Here is a 16,822-nt window from a genome sequence, read left to right on the forward strand (position 1 = left end):
CAGTGAAGAATCTCTATCAGGCAGGAGGTCTGAGAAGAGTCCAAGAGGGACTGAGAGACAAGAGTCCACAGAGTCATAAGCGAGTCTGTTAAGCAGACTTATCTGCACTTGTGTTAGTAAGAGTCCAAGAAGTGAGGTCGTGCCCTGAATAGGAACTTAGTATTTATTATTTTCATAGTCTTGTTTGCAGACAATTTAAAAGCATCTTCATTTTGGAAGTTTGCTGGTTGGAGACACTATTTAGCACCAAACACTTACTTTTTTTTTCTAAAAATAAAAATAATGAAATACAATCCATGAACTGGGTATATTCATTAGTGTACATGAATTAATGTATATACTTCAAGTTACTTATATCAAATAATCAATGATTAGACTGCTGCTGTCTAAAGTAGACTCACTCATTATCGGTAGGATATAAAAAGTAAGTAAAAAACAAAATAAGGGACAAGTGCTGCTTATTGTTGTGTCAACATTTGGGAATATTATCTAACATAGCACCAGGATATCCAAAAGAAAAAAATATGCTTAGAATCTAAAAATATATTTACTGTAATGCTAAAATGACATTATGGGCTAGATTTACTAAGCTGCGGGTTTGAAAAAGTGGGGATGTTGCCTATAGCAACCAATCAGATTCTAGCTGTCATTTTGTAGAAGGTACTAAATAAATGAAAGCTAGAATCTGATTGGTTGCTATAGGCAACATCCCCACTTTTTCAAACCCGCAGCTTAGTAAATCTAGCCCTATGTCTTAATTAGAGACATTATTATATTTACATGCATATGATTAAAGTATATATTTTTTTTTTCTAAACAGGTGGATTAATGAACCGGATTCTCTCTAACTGCAGAAGAGGACACACACAAAAGAACATTATTTTCTGAATATCTGAGTGTTCACCCACAAGTCATATCGACTACAGAAGTCGGCTCTTATAAGACTTGAGAATTCTCACAACCTATTTTCATTTTCTGAACAGGAGAAGCCTTCTGTAGCTTGTTACTCATTAAACAACCTATGAGTCTCACAGGAGAGAGACCATATCTATGCTCTGAGTGCGATAAAATGTTTACATGTAAGTCATATCTGATCCAACACCAGAGGATTCACACAGGAGAAAAACCATTTTCATGTTCTGAATGTAGTAAATGTTTCAGGACCAATTCAAGTCTTGTTAAACATCAGCTGATTCACACAGGTGAAAAACCATATTCATGCTCCGAATGTAGTAAATGTTTTAGTACTGATTCAATATTACTTCTACACCAGAGGTGTCACACAGGAGAAAAACCATTTTCATGCTCTGAATGCAACAAATGTTTTAGACAGAAGTCAGAACTTATTATTCACCAGATGTTTCACACAGGAGAGAAGCCATTTTCATGCTCTGAATGTTGTAAATGTTTTAGGAGAAATTCAGAATTAATCCTACACCAGAGGGTTCACACAGGAGAAAAACCATTTTCATGTTCTGAATGTAACAAATGTTTTAAACAGAAGCCACATCTTGTTAGACACCAGAGGATTCACACCGGAGAGAAGCCTTTTTCATGCTCTGAATGTGGCAAGTGTTTTAACACCAATTCACACCTTGCTACACATAAGAGAAGCCACACAGGAGAGAAACCGTTTAAATGTTCTGAATGTAGCAAGTGTTTTATGCGACAGACAAGTCTTATTGTGCATCAGAGAATTCACACAGGAGAGAAACCGTTTCTATGCTCTGAATGTAACACATGTTTTACTCAAAAGTCAACACTTCTTTCTCACCAGAGAATTCACAGAAATAAGTCACTTGGCTCTGAATAGCACAAGCATATTATATGCAAGTTTAGTTATTTAATCACCATCATTTTCACACAGAGGATAATGCATTTTAATTTACTGATTGTGCCATTTGTTTTATGTGAAATCAAAGCCTTTTTAGACTGGAAGAACTGGCACTGAGACTTTGTACGTTTTCCCCTGATTTCAATTGTGCAGGTCACTTACACAGAGTGAAGGTTATATGTGATATGCATTCAATTCTCTCTACAAACCTATTAAATAATAATAAAAGGGACTACAGCTGTATCAGCATCTTCCTTTCCTCCCACTCCCTCCTTGACCCTCTGGCTTTAATTCTCTTCACTCTACTGAAAACACTCTCATTAAGGTCACTATTGACATTCTCACTGCAAAATCCAAGTGTCTTTGCATCCTGGTTATCTTTGTAGACCTCTGCAGAGTATGACACCATTGATCACCTTCTCCTCCTGAAAACCCTCCACTTCATTAGCCTCCATGACACTGCCCTTACATGGTTCAACTCCTACTTCCCCAATCACTCCTTCTGGGTTCCTGTCTCCACTTTCCCTCATTTTCTACTAGATGTCAGTATCCCCCAAGGGTCTTTTCTTGCCCCCTGCTCTTCTCCCTCTAAACTTCTTCCCTCTGTGATATTATCATCTCCTTTGTCCTCCATTACCATCTCTAAGCTGCTGACCCCCAAGCAAGGCCCTCTTTACAAGTGATTTCTTTATGTATTGTTGCAGGGTATAATTATATAAGCTTGCTGCCTGTATTTACACCATTTTATTGCTTATGTTCATATTTTACTTTATTTTGCTGTTTGTCAAACCCCTTCTGGTGCCTTATAAAATAAAAGAGAATTCTAAAATTTCATATGTGCGTTTGTGTCTATCAATTTCTTTACTACTTTGCTTGGAGTTCCTAATGGAGTCCTAAAATGTGTCACATTTAAAGTTTAGGACGAAACCTGATCTCTTCTAATTCTGAACTGGTGCAAAACTTAGGTCCTTTTGCAGACTGGAAATGGCCGTGCACCTTCCACACAGGAAGACATGCCCTAAGAGTGTGCCGATGGCCATCTTGTCCAGCGAACTGTAATCTTGGATCTGCTTTGCAAACCAATGTGCACTGTATGCTTACTCTGTACTGTGTATAGAAAACCCGCACTCCTCCCATTTCCTCTCATTGGCTTGTGCAGTCTTCTGCAGACGCTCCTTATTACTGTGTAAACCCATGCAGCTTGGTGGAAACTAGGTGCACATGCGCTAATTAAGGCAGTCGCAGAGCTGAAAGCTGCTTTTGTGCTGCACAGTTGAGGTTTTGCTATTAGCATGTGACCCCCTCCCCTTGTTCATTTAATGATTTTTCTAATACAAATGGATACATTCTATATATGTATATGTCATGTTATACATGAATGTGCTGTATATACAGAGTAGAGAGCGGGATCATTGTTATATATAGGCAGATAGGATGAGCTTTATTTTCAAAAGGTTTAGATGTTACTAAGAGGATTGTACATGTGAAATGTTAGTTGTGTGTATATAACATAGGTTACAATGAGGTGATGTTACCTAATATGAGGGTGTAGTACTCTGTATAATAGTAATAGAGATTATGATGAAACAGGACCATATAGCATATAGGCTAAATTACCATGACTTTTGTAGTTCCTGTTTACATCACTGCCAGCTGCCTCCATAAGACTTGATTAAAAATTGAGATATGAAGATTCTTTGCTAATTGTGGAATCAAATTCTTTATTCATTGTTTGTGAATATTGTACATTCTTATGCATTTTTTTTAATCTGGAGCCAAGGTTGATTTTTGATGCAGGGCTGACAATCTGACGCCCAACAACATAAATTCCCAAAAAGGCCAGTTATCCATATTACTATGCAGCAAATGTATCATCTATGAATTGTTCCACCTGGACTGATATGTAAATATTTGAATTTACAGCCAATTATTATTACAAACTTTAATGTAAGTAGCATTAACATACTCTGCAGTACTTTACAGTTAGTAACAATCAAGACAGGTTATTGGCAAAGCTGTCTGGAGACCATGCTCACAAGTTTGCGGACTATAGGAAAATAGGAGTATTATACTTGATAAGTGGCTCAGACTGCATATTCGTTCTGACAGATTGCAATAAGAAACAGTTCTTAGTGGGGCTAAATGTGGTCACACAGTTATGTTAAACACATTTTGAGTGACTTGTGTAGAGATCTGGTAATCCAGCAAAGTACCCAAGGGAAGATATGAAGGTGTTTCTGGAATTTGAAAAGCTCCTAAAGAGGAGAGTTTTCAGGAAACACCTGCAGGTTTGGAGGGTGGGGGGAAAATATTACTGTTTGAGGAAGGATATTCCATAGAGTAATTGCAGCCTGAAGAAAGTCCTGTAACCAAGAATGGAAGCAAGTAAAGTGTGGATGAGAGAAGCATGCATTAATGTTTTTGATGGTCATAGCATTGAGACCACAATAATCAATGCATGGTCTAAGTGTTCCGTCTTTTTCTTCATGAAGAAGCCGTCCCTGGCTGGAAAAGATGACGGTCTAATAAATCCCTGCTGTCAGTTCTCTTTAACATATTCGGCCATAGCTTGAGTCTACGGGATGGAGAGACGATACACATGACCTCAAAGAGGGTTTTTTTTTCCATGAATAATATCAATGGGGCAGACCCATGCCTGGTGAGGTGAGCGCACGTTCAAGGCATGACTCTATGACACAGTTGGCAGTAGCTATGTTCTCCCTAGGAGTGTGGAGTAATTTGTTCAATCCCTATAACTTTAGGTACTTAAGAGTTGCCTTGATATTGATGCTTAAAATATCTTAGTATGCTATATGTGGGGGTTGGGTACAGTTTAACTATTACGAGAAGTCTGGAATAGGCAACCCCTACAAAAGAAAGATGAAATAATGAAAAACCGAATTGAAAATAATCAGACATGTGTCCAATGTGGGGACCCCTAAGGCTAAGTGTTTAAACACTTAACCCCACGTTGTCGCTTTAAATTTGTGTTGACAGACGTCGCAATGACGTCAGACTGCAGTGCCGGTCAGTTCTTCTATAGGAATGGCTTGCTGTCATTATGGTGCTTTCCTCTGTGATCTCCAGCGTCGTGTTGAAGGTAAGTCTGATTATTTTCAATTCGTTTTTTTAATTATTTCGTCTTTTTTTGTAGTGATTGCCCATGTCCGAATTGTGGTAATCAAAATAACCATTACACCGATATGTGGACACCACATTTATAATATTTCTACAACGCTCAAGGAATAGTGTTTTAAGTTGCCAAATGGTTCTCTCTACATATTGCAATTGCACTCTAAAAGGTAGATTACATAATTGGTAGTAAATATTTTAAAACACACAAAGGAAACATATGTGATTTAAATATCAAAAGAAACGTGTTATAAATATCAACCTCATCTATTCTCATTCTTATAATTAATTTGATCCATCAATGCGGTAGAACCAAGCATTATTCTCTGTAAAAATTAGGCAGAACCAAGCATTATTAGAAATGAATAAAAGTGGTGGTTGTTGGTTTCACTTTGATGTGACATCATAGCTGTTTGTACCAAGCTAATTTTCTAGAGCACCTGCCAGCCCTCAAAACTAGGAGCAGATTGCTGTTACATGGGGTGCTTGCTTAGTCCATGAAGTGGACATTTACTTAGATGTGCTGTGTGGACAACTAGTCCACATCTGCACCATACCCTGCCCACTGATGGGTGATGATATCACTACAAGCCTCCACAGCTGTGCAATGACATGTATAGTATTGTCACGTACCAGTAGGGTGGCAAATAACATTGTCATGTCCTCCTTCCTACCTGCTTTTCCTGCAGGCAGGAAGACATTCCCTGAAGTCTGGGAGGAAAATCTGGGAGACTCCCGGAGAGTCCAGGGGCTAAATTTATGGCAACATCATCACTTTTCAAACCCGCCAGAAACTCGCAGCTTGATAAATTTACCCCCAGGTGTTGTGATGAATGACCTAATAAAAAAAACATTAAAACAGTAAAATGGGCAGACTTTTTTCGACAATTGGCTTCTATGTTTTTTTTCAGTTTTCTAAATATTAATGCTTATTTATAAACATGCAAGAGTTCTGTACTCTTATATCATCATCACCACCACTTATTTATATAGCGCCACCAATTTCATAGCGCTGTACAGAGAACTCACACATATCAGTCCCTGCCCCATTGGAGCTTACATTCTATATTCCCTAACATACACACACACACACACACACATACACATACACACACACACTAGGGTCAATTTAATAGCAGCCAATTAACCTACTAGCATGTTTTTGGAGTGTGGGAGGAAACTGGAGCACCTGGAGGAAACACACGAAAACACAGGGGGAACATACAAACTCCACACAGATAAGTCCATGTTTGGGAATTGAACTCATGACCCCACCACTGTAAGGCAGAAGTGCTAACCACTTAGCTACCGTGCTGCCCATTTGTGTAATTTTATGTACCTACGTTTTTACAGATGTACCTGTGTTCATCAGTGTCACACTATATTGGGGCTAACCTAGGCTATCTACCCGTGCTAACCAGCTAAGAGTGTACCCAGAGCTGACTCACCACCAGATCCGTAGAACCAGGCTGTGCTCTACTCTTATTCCCAGACCTGCTTATGTGTTATATGTGCTTAAGTGTAACAATTGTCTTAAAGGTAAAAAAGAACATTTATTAATAAACATTTGTTTAAAAATGAGTTAAGCAGAGCGGCTAACGTTAACTTAGAGTTTCATTACGGAACACTCTGTCACTGATGACAGAATGGGGTTTTATAATATTTCAACAATGTCTAGGGGATGGGAAATGTTCAATAATATACATAAAGTATTACAATGTTATATAGCAATTCCAAAAAGAAGTTAATTATAACTTCCTAACTTGTTCTTTTTTTTCTAGTAGTTCTCTCTTCAGTCGGTTGATTGACATCTCTGTTTTGGTGGCTGTATGACATCTCTGTATTGGTGGCTATATGACATCTCTGTTTTGGTGGCTGTATGACATCTCTGGTTTGGTGGCTGTATGACATCTCTGTTTGGTGGCTGTATGACATCTCTGTTTTGGTGGCTGTATGACATCTCTGTATTGGTGGCTATATGACATCTCTGTTTTGGTCCCTCAGGCAATGTTGACACCTGGATATTTTGGTCCACCAGATAGTACATATCACAGATATATCTTGGAAACATTACAATTAGTGAAGTCATATTTAATCTTAAATTAATAGGGGTTTAACAACAGATGTGATAGTGATATTTTGGAAGACTCTGGACCTTTTGTTTATTACTTATGTCTTATATTAATATACTGACTATGAATTCTAGACTCTTGTTTTGTAAGGTGAGGCTCCCACATACAGACAGAACAATGCTTTGAACTTCACTTTCCACACCTAGGTGTTGTCTCAGTATTGAAACCTCTTTAGTATTGTGTTTACATGTGACTTGTGAATACAACAAGAGGCTGTGTTTATACTAACTATATGTGCAAATATACTCTTTACATACAGATTAGGTTTTACAAGTTTCGCATGAGACTAATTAATATTCTAAGTAACTTGTTTAAGACCAGGCATTTTATTCAATATAGGAATCTTTTTCTATCCAATGTATTAAGGACAAATATAGCATTGCAATACAATCATATCTATTTATTAAAAATTACACTTTAACAAAGTTTTTCACACCCAGTTAAACAGTGAATTAAAAATACTATCTTTCTTTTTTTACAGTTCACCATAAGAGCTATTGTATTTTTACAGATTAATGGATTAAACACACAGTAATACAGACTCATAACATGTAATGAGAAAGGAACATAGTATAATATGCTCAACAAGCCAGTCCCTGCAGTAGCTGCCCCAGAGGCTTTATGAAAAATGTCTTATCAATTGTCCTTCTACTGGCAAGGAAGTGGTCCGACCAGATGTCAACGCATTTTCGGCGACCATCAATGCAACGACCAGCAGAGTTCTGGGATGGTAGATGAGTGTACTCACTGGTTACATAGGGAGCTCTCATACTTGTCTACCCCAAATTGTGACCCTTTTCTGCCAGGACGTACAAAGACACTTACTGTTGTCTTGATGTCACACTTGACATTGTCCTCTGCTTTATTTCTCACATCCAGTCTCTCTCCAAGTCCTGTCTACTCTACCTTAGAAATCTTGATAGAATTGGCCATTTCTTAGCCAAGATGCTAACAAAACTTGTATTCACTCTCTCATTGACTAAAGCAATCTCTTGTCTGGTATTCTCCTCGCCCATCTATCTTGCTTCATTCCATCAAATTGCGCAACAAGACTGTATAAACTTCCTCTTTACATCTCAAATGTAATCTAAAATAACACTCCCTCCCGCCCACTTAGATCCACCTCTGAGCAGCACCTTGACTTGGAGCCTACTGTAAGGGATTACAATAATACAAAATCCCCATGGCAACATTTATAAAATACAGGGAAATTGATATAGGAGTTCTCCCAGTAATCCCTTTATTACTTAATGGTCTTCAACCTCCTTATGCCTCTTAATCACCAATTATGTACCTTTCCCCTCATAATCTGTCCTCCCCCCTTAATGTTCTCACTCTGTGCCACTTCATCCTCACTCTGTGTGCCCCTTCATCCTCACTGTGTGTGCCCCCTCATCCTCACACTGTGTGCCCCCTCATCCTCACACTGTGTGCCCCCTCATCCTCACACTGTGTGCCCGCTCATCCTCACACTGTGTGCCCCCTCATCCTCACACTGTGTGCCCCCTCATCCTCACACTGTGTGCCCGCTCATCCTCACACTGTGTGCCCCTTCATCCTCACACTGTGTGCCCCTTCATGTTCTCACTCTGTACCACTTCATCCTCACTCTGTGTGCCCCTTCATCCTCACAATGTGTGCCCCTTCATCCTCACTGTATGTCCCCTTCATCCTCACTCTGTGCCCCTTCATCCTCATTGTATGTCCCCTTCATCCTCACTCTGTGCCCCTTCATCCTCACTCTGTGCCCCTTCATCCTCACTCTGTGCCACTTCCTCCTCACCCTGTGTGCCCCTTCATCCTCACTGTGTATGCCCCTTCATCCTCACTCTGTGTGCCCCTTCATCCTCACTGTGTATGCCCCTTCATCCTCACTCTGTGTGCCCCTTCATCCTCACACTGTGTGCCCCTTCATTCTCACTCTGTGTGCCCCTTCATCCTCACTCTGTGCCACTTCCTCTTCACTCTGTGTGCCCCTTCATCCTCACTCTGTGTGCCCCTTCACCCTCACTGTGTATGCCCCTTCATCCTCACTCTGTGTGTCCCTTCATCCTCACTCTGTGTGCCCCTTCATCCTCACTCTGTGCCCCTTCATCCTCACCCTGTGTGCCCCTTCATCCTCACTCTGTATGCCCCTTCATCCTCACTCTGTGCCCCTTCATCCTCACTCTGTGTGCCCCTTCATCCTCACTCTGTGTGGTGTGCCCCTTCATCCTCACTCTGTGTGCCCCTTCATTCTCACTCTGTGTGCCCCTTCATCCTCACTCTGTGCCACTTCCTCTTCACTCTGTGTGCCCCTTCATCCTCACTCTGTGTGCCCCTTCATCCTCACTCTGTGTGCCCCTTCATCTTTACTGTGTGCCCCTTCATCCTCACTCTGTGCCACTTCCTCTTCACTCTGTGTGCCCCTTCATCCTCACTCTGTGTGCCCCTTCATCCTCACTTTGTGTGCCCCTTCATCCTCACTTTGTGTGCCCCTTCAACCTCTCTCTGTGCCCCTTCATCCTCACTCTGTGTGCCACTTCAACCTCTTTCTTTGCGCCACTTCATCCTCACTCTGTGTGCCCCTTCATCCTCACTCTGTGTGCCCCTTCAGATTGGTAATTTTTTTCCCCCTGGCCGTGGCACCCCCGTGACAGTGCTGCGGCTCCTAGGGGTGCCACGGCACACACTTTGGGAACTGCTGCACTAACCAATAAATTGTCCGCCGTCACAAATCCTTCTGGGACCGTGTGTATCCTATTATAAAATTTATCTCCTAGATCCTAATTCCTGTGTTAATATATATGAATATATTTCATAATAGTATTACTTCTTATGTTTCTATTACATTATTGACTTCATGAGAAGTTTTTCTCTTTATATATAGTGATAGTGATAGGTATTCTAATATTTTATGCACTTACTACTCAAATAAGAACAGCAAAAGTGTCTGTGTGTGTGTGTTAGGGACTTTAGACTGTAAGCCCCAATGGGGCAATGACTGATGTAAATGAGTTCTCTGTACAGCAGTGCGCAAGAAATTCATAAGTTTAATTGTTGTATACATTAGCATGAAGATGAAGACAGTAACTGGGTAAGACCTTGCTGGAGGATGCACTAATGTGGGACGGGCTCCAGACCTACAGGCAAGTGGAGGATTTTAGGGATTCAAATTAATTTTTTGAAGATAAATAAAAAAGCAGTGGTTGTCATGGTAACGACTCTGATTATGCTGACATTGTGTATACCTACAAAAAAATTCAGATTTCCAGAATGTCTATAAAAAGAAAAAGGAGACTTACCATAAAAATGACACTGTAGATGCCTGACAAACTTCTATTATATACCGATTGCTGTGAATGACGGCAGTTTAAATTTACGTCACTTATCATAGTGACAGTGACATTTCTGTATTTAAAGCGGCAATGGCAAGACTCGTGTGTAATATAAAATTGTTTATTGTGTTTGTAATTTCAACCTTAACCTTTTAATTAGCTAATAAAGTCATCCTGGTATTTCCGCATTAATTGCAGAAATATCATCGTTGCTATGATAAGTGACGTAAATTGAAACTGCTGTCATTCACAGCAATGACTATATAGCAGAATCAAGTCGGACATCTACAGGGTCATTTTTATGGTAAGTCTGCTTTTTATTTTAACAGACATTCTGGATATCGGAATTTTTTGTAGGTATACACGATGTTGGCATAATCAGAGTTGTTACCATGACTACCACTGCTTTTTCATTCATCTTTAAAAACTTACTTTGAATCCCTAAAATCCCCCACTTGCCTGTAGATCTGGAGCCCGTCCCTCCTTAGTGTATCCTCCAGTAGGATCTTACCCTGCTACTGTCTTCATCTTCATGCTAATATATACAAAGAAGGGGAAAGTGGTGTTGAGTATATTTAAGGGCCCACTCTTATACTGGATTAGAAAACTTTAAATAACTTTATTGGTAACGCTAAAATGTTTAATCTTCCCACGGACAATTAATTAGTCTGAAAGCATCAAAATATTTTAAAGTGGTTGTCAAGAAGGTGTATCAGAAAATAAAAATTGTGAATCATATTAAGGGACAACATTGGTTTTATCTGATTTTATAATTGTTTGTGTCTATTGAAGATATTATAATTAGGACTGTTTCCCTATATCATATACTCAATTCCTAATAGTCCCCTTCAATATTCACATATTTCTAAAACATTCAAATTATTATAACCTCTTGTTTCGCTACCACAATTCATTCGTATTTGGTCAATCAATATATGGCCGTATTTATATTACAGCGTTCCTCCTTTTTCAAACACAGAAATATATATATAATTATATTTTTATTCATTCTATTTTGATCCAGGTAGTGCAGGGTTAATGTATGAAATATATAGAATACAATTTATAGTTTTTCATATCTTGACAACACTAGTTTCGAATGTTCAGAGATTAGATATTAACACGGGTCTCACTCTAACCAATAAACTGGCTGCCGTCACAAGTCTTTCTGAGAGGTCAAACTCTGTGTATCTTATTTTTAAATTTATCTCCTATTTCCTATTTCCACTGTATTATTATATATGAATATACCACGTAATATTACTTCTTGTGTTTCTAAAACATTATTGACTCCATGAGAATTGTAAAGCGCTACGGAATTTGCTGGCGCTATATAAATATATGATGATGGTGATGATATGTTTCTCATTTGTGTGGAATCAGTAATCACCTTAAAATAGCTAAATGTGAATGAGAGGTAAGATTATATCTCTCTCTGCCTAGACAATAAGAGAATCTTAAACAAAAGGTCCATTTGTTGACATAACAGGATGTCAGAGACTGCTAAGATCTAATTAGAATTCTCCTTTATTGTCAGTGACCTTAGGAATGTTCATACTTCATTTACAAGTCAATGAGGTATACACCAGAAGCTGAAATGGCTCTAGTGAAAGAATATGTGTACATTTTATGAGAGACTAATTTAAATTTTACTTTAAGACAAACAGTCTGAGAATACCTGTTGGTCATCCTGGGAACTATTGATGGGAGATGGGGAGGAGTGAATATAAATAGGCTGTATCAGGCTGGTGTTAGTTAGTTGGTGGCTGGAGATCTGGAAGGATGGAACAGTAAGAATGAGCAGAAGGGAAATAGACTGAAGGAGAAATCTACAGAATAAGGTAACTATGTTATGCATAAGAATATATTGATAGATACAGAAATGTTTGCATATATTATGCTGTAGATATTGTATATTTGGATAGATAAATAGATATATCAGTTTTGTGGTGTATTGTTTGTATTTTGTCTTTCTATTCTCTATCAGTGCTGTGGTATCAAGTGTATAATATATCTATATATTTTATCAGTACTATGTGATAACGGAGGATTTTTTCAATAGCATTTTGGAAAACCTTTTTCAGCACTATCACTTTTGTATTTATTCAAATATCAAAAAGGGGAACAATGATTCATTTAATCCACATTTTATTTTTTAGAAATTAAGCTTAGATATATTACTATGTGAGCAGCAGATCAGAACATGAACATCACCCACTGCTTCTCACACAAAAACAAATGTAATTATAGTCCTCTGGCTGCAGTGCGGTGATGTTCATGAGCAGATCCTACACTTTCTAATGTTACTTCAGACTTCACTGAGCAAAGCTGTAAATCTCCTGGGATCTGCAAGAATTCAGCGTCACTGGTAATTATCCCATCTGCCTCCCTTACTCTCCCCATTGTGCCCTCTTGCACTCTGTCCCTTTCCATCTAGTAACCTATAAATTGATTACTTACCCCCTTTTTCATCCACATTCAAAAAATGTATTTTGAATCCCTAAAATCCTCCACTTGCCTGTATGTCTGGGACCCGTCCCACCTTACTGCATCCTCCAGTAGGATCTTACCCTGCTACTGTCTTTATCATCATACTATCTGCAGCTACACAATACCAGATAACAGGCACTGTATGTTTGGGACATGGTGGCTGCAGAGTGTACGGCTCATATACTAACGGGCAGAATATGAGGAGGGACAGGGTTCATTTTTAATGATGTAAATTAGTCATAAGACTGAGGCAACGTGACTTTGTGACTTGTGTCATATTGGTGAGATTGAATGTTATTACATTGAGATATGTGAACATAGCGATGTACTTTCTTGCATACAGTGGACTTGAGAGGAGTAAAACTTGTCCCAATAATAGTAATACTATGGTGCAGATTCAATTGAGAAAAAATCTGCACAAAGTGTCTACCGGAACAGCCGCAAAAGACACCTCACATGGATTTTTTTGCAGAAATCTCACTCATTGAGCATTCATTTTTACCGTACTTACGGTAAAAAGTGTGCAGCCTTGATGCTCTGAGGAACATCGCGGCCAATTGAATCTACCCCGATATGTAACATCCAAGGTGGTTTAAAATGTGTTTTTTCCATTGTGGCCCCCTCTAACACATCAATAAACCACCAAATGCTCAGTCTTCACCCCTGTAGCTCATACCAGTATCTCTTACTGGAACATGTGTATGTGCACAATATGAGGAGTGTGAACTGGTGTAGGATTCATCAAGGAACAACACAATCCTCCCACCTCCGGCCATATTAGAGGTTATCACCATATGGGTGTGATATCCCTGTCAGGTGCTCTCTATTCTTCTCTCTCCTGTCTGCTGACCCTTCCTGCTCTCCTGTGTGCTCTCCTTTTCCCAAGTAATTAAAATTCTCAGCTGTGTAAAAGACTGAAGGCTTTTATACAGGTCATAGGAGTGAGGTGATTTCTAATATCTGTTATAGTTTACTGTAGAGGGTAAGTTTTATAAATATATGGTGGTAATCGGACACGTGGTGCTGGTTGGTCACCTGTTCAGGTCTGGGAGGATCCTCCCCCACAGAGGTATAAAGGTGTGGTTACACCTGTGGGAGGACCTCAGTACACACCTACATGTAACAAGACATAAGCTCTGAGATGATCTGAGGAGGCCCAGTGAAGAATCTGTATCAGGCAGGAGGTCTGAGAAGAGTCCAAGAGGGGCTGAGAGACGAGAGTCCAGAGAGTCATAAGCGAGTCTGTTAAGCAGACTTATCTGCACTTGTGTTAGTAAGGGTCCAAGAAGTGAGGTCATGCCCTGAATAGGAACTTAGTATTTATTATTTTTATAGTCTTGTTTGCAGACAATTTAAAAGCATCTTCATTTTGGAAGTTTGCTGGTTGGAGACACTATTTAGCACCACTTACTTTTTTTTCTAAAAATAAAATAATGAAATACAATCCATGACTGGGTATATTCATTAGTGTACATGAATAAATGTATATACTTCAAGTTACTTATATAAAATAATCAATGATTAGACTGCTGCTGTCTAAAGTAGACTCACTCATTATCGGTAGGATATAAAAAGTAAGTAGAAAACAAAATAAGGGACAAGCGCTGCTTATTGTTGAGTCAACATTTGGGAATATTATCTAACATAGCACCAGGATATCCAAAATACAAAAAAAAAAAGCTTAGAATCTTAAAATATAATATAATACTGTAATGCTAAAATTACATTATGTCTTAATTAGAGACATTATTATATTTACATGCATATGATTAAAGTATATATATTTTTTTCTAAACAGGTGGATTAATGAACCGGATTCTCTCTAACTGCAGAAGAGGACACACAGAAAAGAACATTATTTTCTGAATATCTGAGTGTTCACCCACAAGTCATATCGACTACAGAAGTCGGCTCTTATAAGACTTGAGAATTCTCACAACCTATTTTCATTTTCTGAACAGGAGAAGCCTTCTGTAGCTTGTTACTCATTAAACACACAATGAGTCTCACAGGAGAGAGGCCATATCTATGCTCTGAGTGCGATAAAATGTTTACATGTAAGTCATATCTGATCCAACACCAGAGGATTCACAAACGAGAAAAAACATTTTCATGTTCTGAATGCAACAAATTTTTTAAACAGAAGTCACACCTTGTTATATACCAGATGTTTCACACAGGAGAGAAGCCATTTTCATGCTCCGAATGTAGTAAATGTTTTAGTACCAATTCAATATTACTACTACACCAGAGGTGTCACACAGGAGAAAAACCATTTTCATGCTCTGAATGTAACAAATGTTTTAGACAGAAGTCAGAACTTATTAGTCACCAGAGGGTTCACACAGGAGAAAAACCATTTTCATGTTCTGAATGCAACAAATGTTTTAAACAGAAGCCACACCTTGTTACACACCAGAGGATTCACACCGGAGAGAAGCCTTTTTCATGCTCTGAATGTGGCAAGTGTTTTAACACCAATTCACACCTTGCTACACATAAGAGAAGCCACACAGGAGAGAAACCATTTAAATGTTCTGAATGTAGCAAGTGTTTTATGGGACAGACAAGTCTTATTGTGCATCAGAGAATTCACACAGGAGAGAAACCGTTTCTATGCTCTGAATGTAACAAATGTTTTACTCAAAATTCAACACTTCTTTCTCACCAGAGAATTCACAGAAAGAAATCACTTGGCTCTGAATAGCACAAGCATATCATATGCAAGTTTAGTTATTTAATCACCAAAATTTTCACACAGATGATAATGCATTTTAATTTACTGATTGTGCCATATGTTTTATGTGAAATCAAAGCCTTTTTAGACTGGAAGAACTGGCACTGAGACTTTGGACCTTTTTACCCCTGATTTAAATTGTGCAGGTCACTTGCACAGAGTGAAGGTTATATGTGATGTGCATTCAATTCTCTCTACAAACCTATTAAATAATAATAAAAGGGACTACAGCTGTATCAGCATCTTCCTTTCCTCCCACTCCCTCCTTGACCCTCTGGCTTTAATCCTCTTCACTCTACTGAAAACACTCTCATTAAGGTCACTATTGACATCCTCACTGAAAAAATCCAAGTGTCTTTGCATCCTGGTTATCTTTGTAGACCTCTGCAGAGTATGACACCATTGATCACCTTCTCCTCCTGCAAACCCTCCACTACATTAGCCTCCATGACACTGCCCTTACATGGCTCAACTCCTACTTCCCCAATCACTCATTTTGGGTTCCTGCCTTCATTTTCCCTCATTTTCTACTAGATGTCAGTATCCCCCAAGGGTCTTTTCTTGCCCCCTGCTCTTCTCCCTATAAACTTCTTCCCTCTGTGATATTATCATCTCCTTTGTCCTCCATTACCATCTCTAAGCTGCTGACCCCCACACAAGGCCCTCTTGAAGTGTTTTCTTTATGTATTGTTGCAGGGTATAATTATATAGTCTTGCTGCCTGTATTTTCACAATTTTGTTGCTTATGTTCATATTTTACTTTATTTTGCTGTTTGTCAAACCCCTTCTGGTGCCTTATAAAATAAAAGAGAATTCTAAAATTTCATATGTGAGTTTGCGTCTATCAATTTTATTACTACTTTGCTTGGAGTTCATAATGGAGTCCTAAAATGTGTCACATTTAAAGTTTAGGATGAGACCTGATCTCTTCTATCTCTGAACTGGTGTAAAACTCAGGTCCTTTTGCAGACTGGAAATGGCCGTGCACCTTCCACACAGGAAGACATGCCCTAAGAGTGTGCTGATGGCCATCTTGTCCAGCGAACTGAAATCTTGGATCTGCTTTGCAAACCAATGTGCACTGTATGCTTACTCTGTACTGTGTATAGAAAACCCTCACTCCTCCCATTTCCTCTCATTGGCTTGTGCAGTCTTCTGCAGACGCTCCTTATTACTGTGT

At 38.9% G+C, this 16,822-nt stretch overlaps 1 protein-coding gene across 1 annotated transcript in view; it reads left to right on the top strand.

Annotated features, from left to right (window-relative positions):
• Positions 1–1,027: 1,027 nt before the first annotated feature.
• The window catches only part of LOC142150619 (uncharacterized), a 35,538-nt gene continuing 19,743 nt past the window's right edge, over positions 1,028–16,822 (top strand). Inside the window, 2 exon segments of the mRNA XM_075205819.1 lie at positions 1,028–1,794; positions 14,910–15,586. Coding sequence (XP_075061920.1) covers positions 1,070–1,794; positions 14,910–15,586 — 1,402 coding nt within the window. The 5' untranslated portion in view covers positions 1,028–1,069.

Source organism: Mixophyes fleayi, chromosome 4 (assembly GCF_038048845.1).
Source record: "Mixophyes fleayi isolate aMixFle1 chromosome 4, aMixFle1.hap1, whole genome shotgun sequence".
Taxonomy (NCBI): domain Eukaryota; kingdom Metazoa; phylum Chordata; class Amphibia; order Anura; family Limnodynastidae; genus Mixophyes; species Mixophyes fleayi.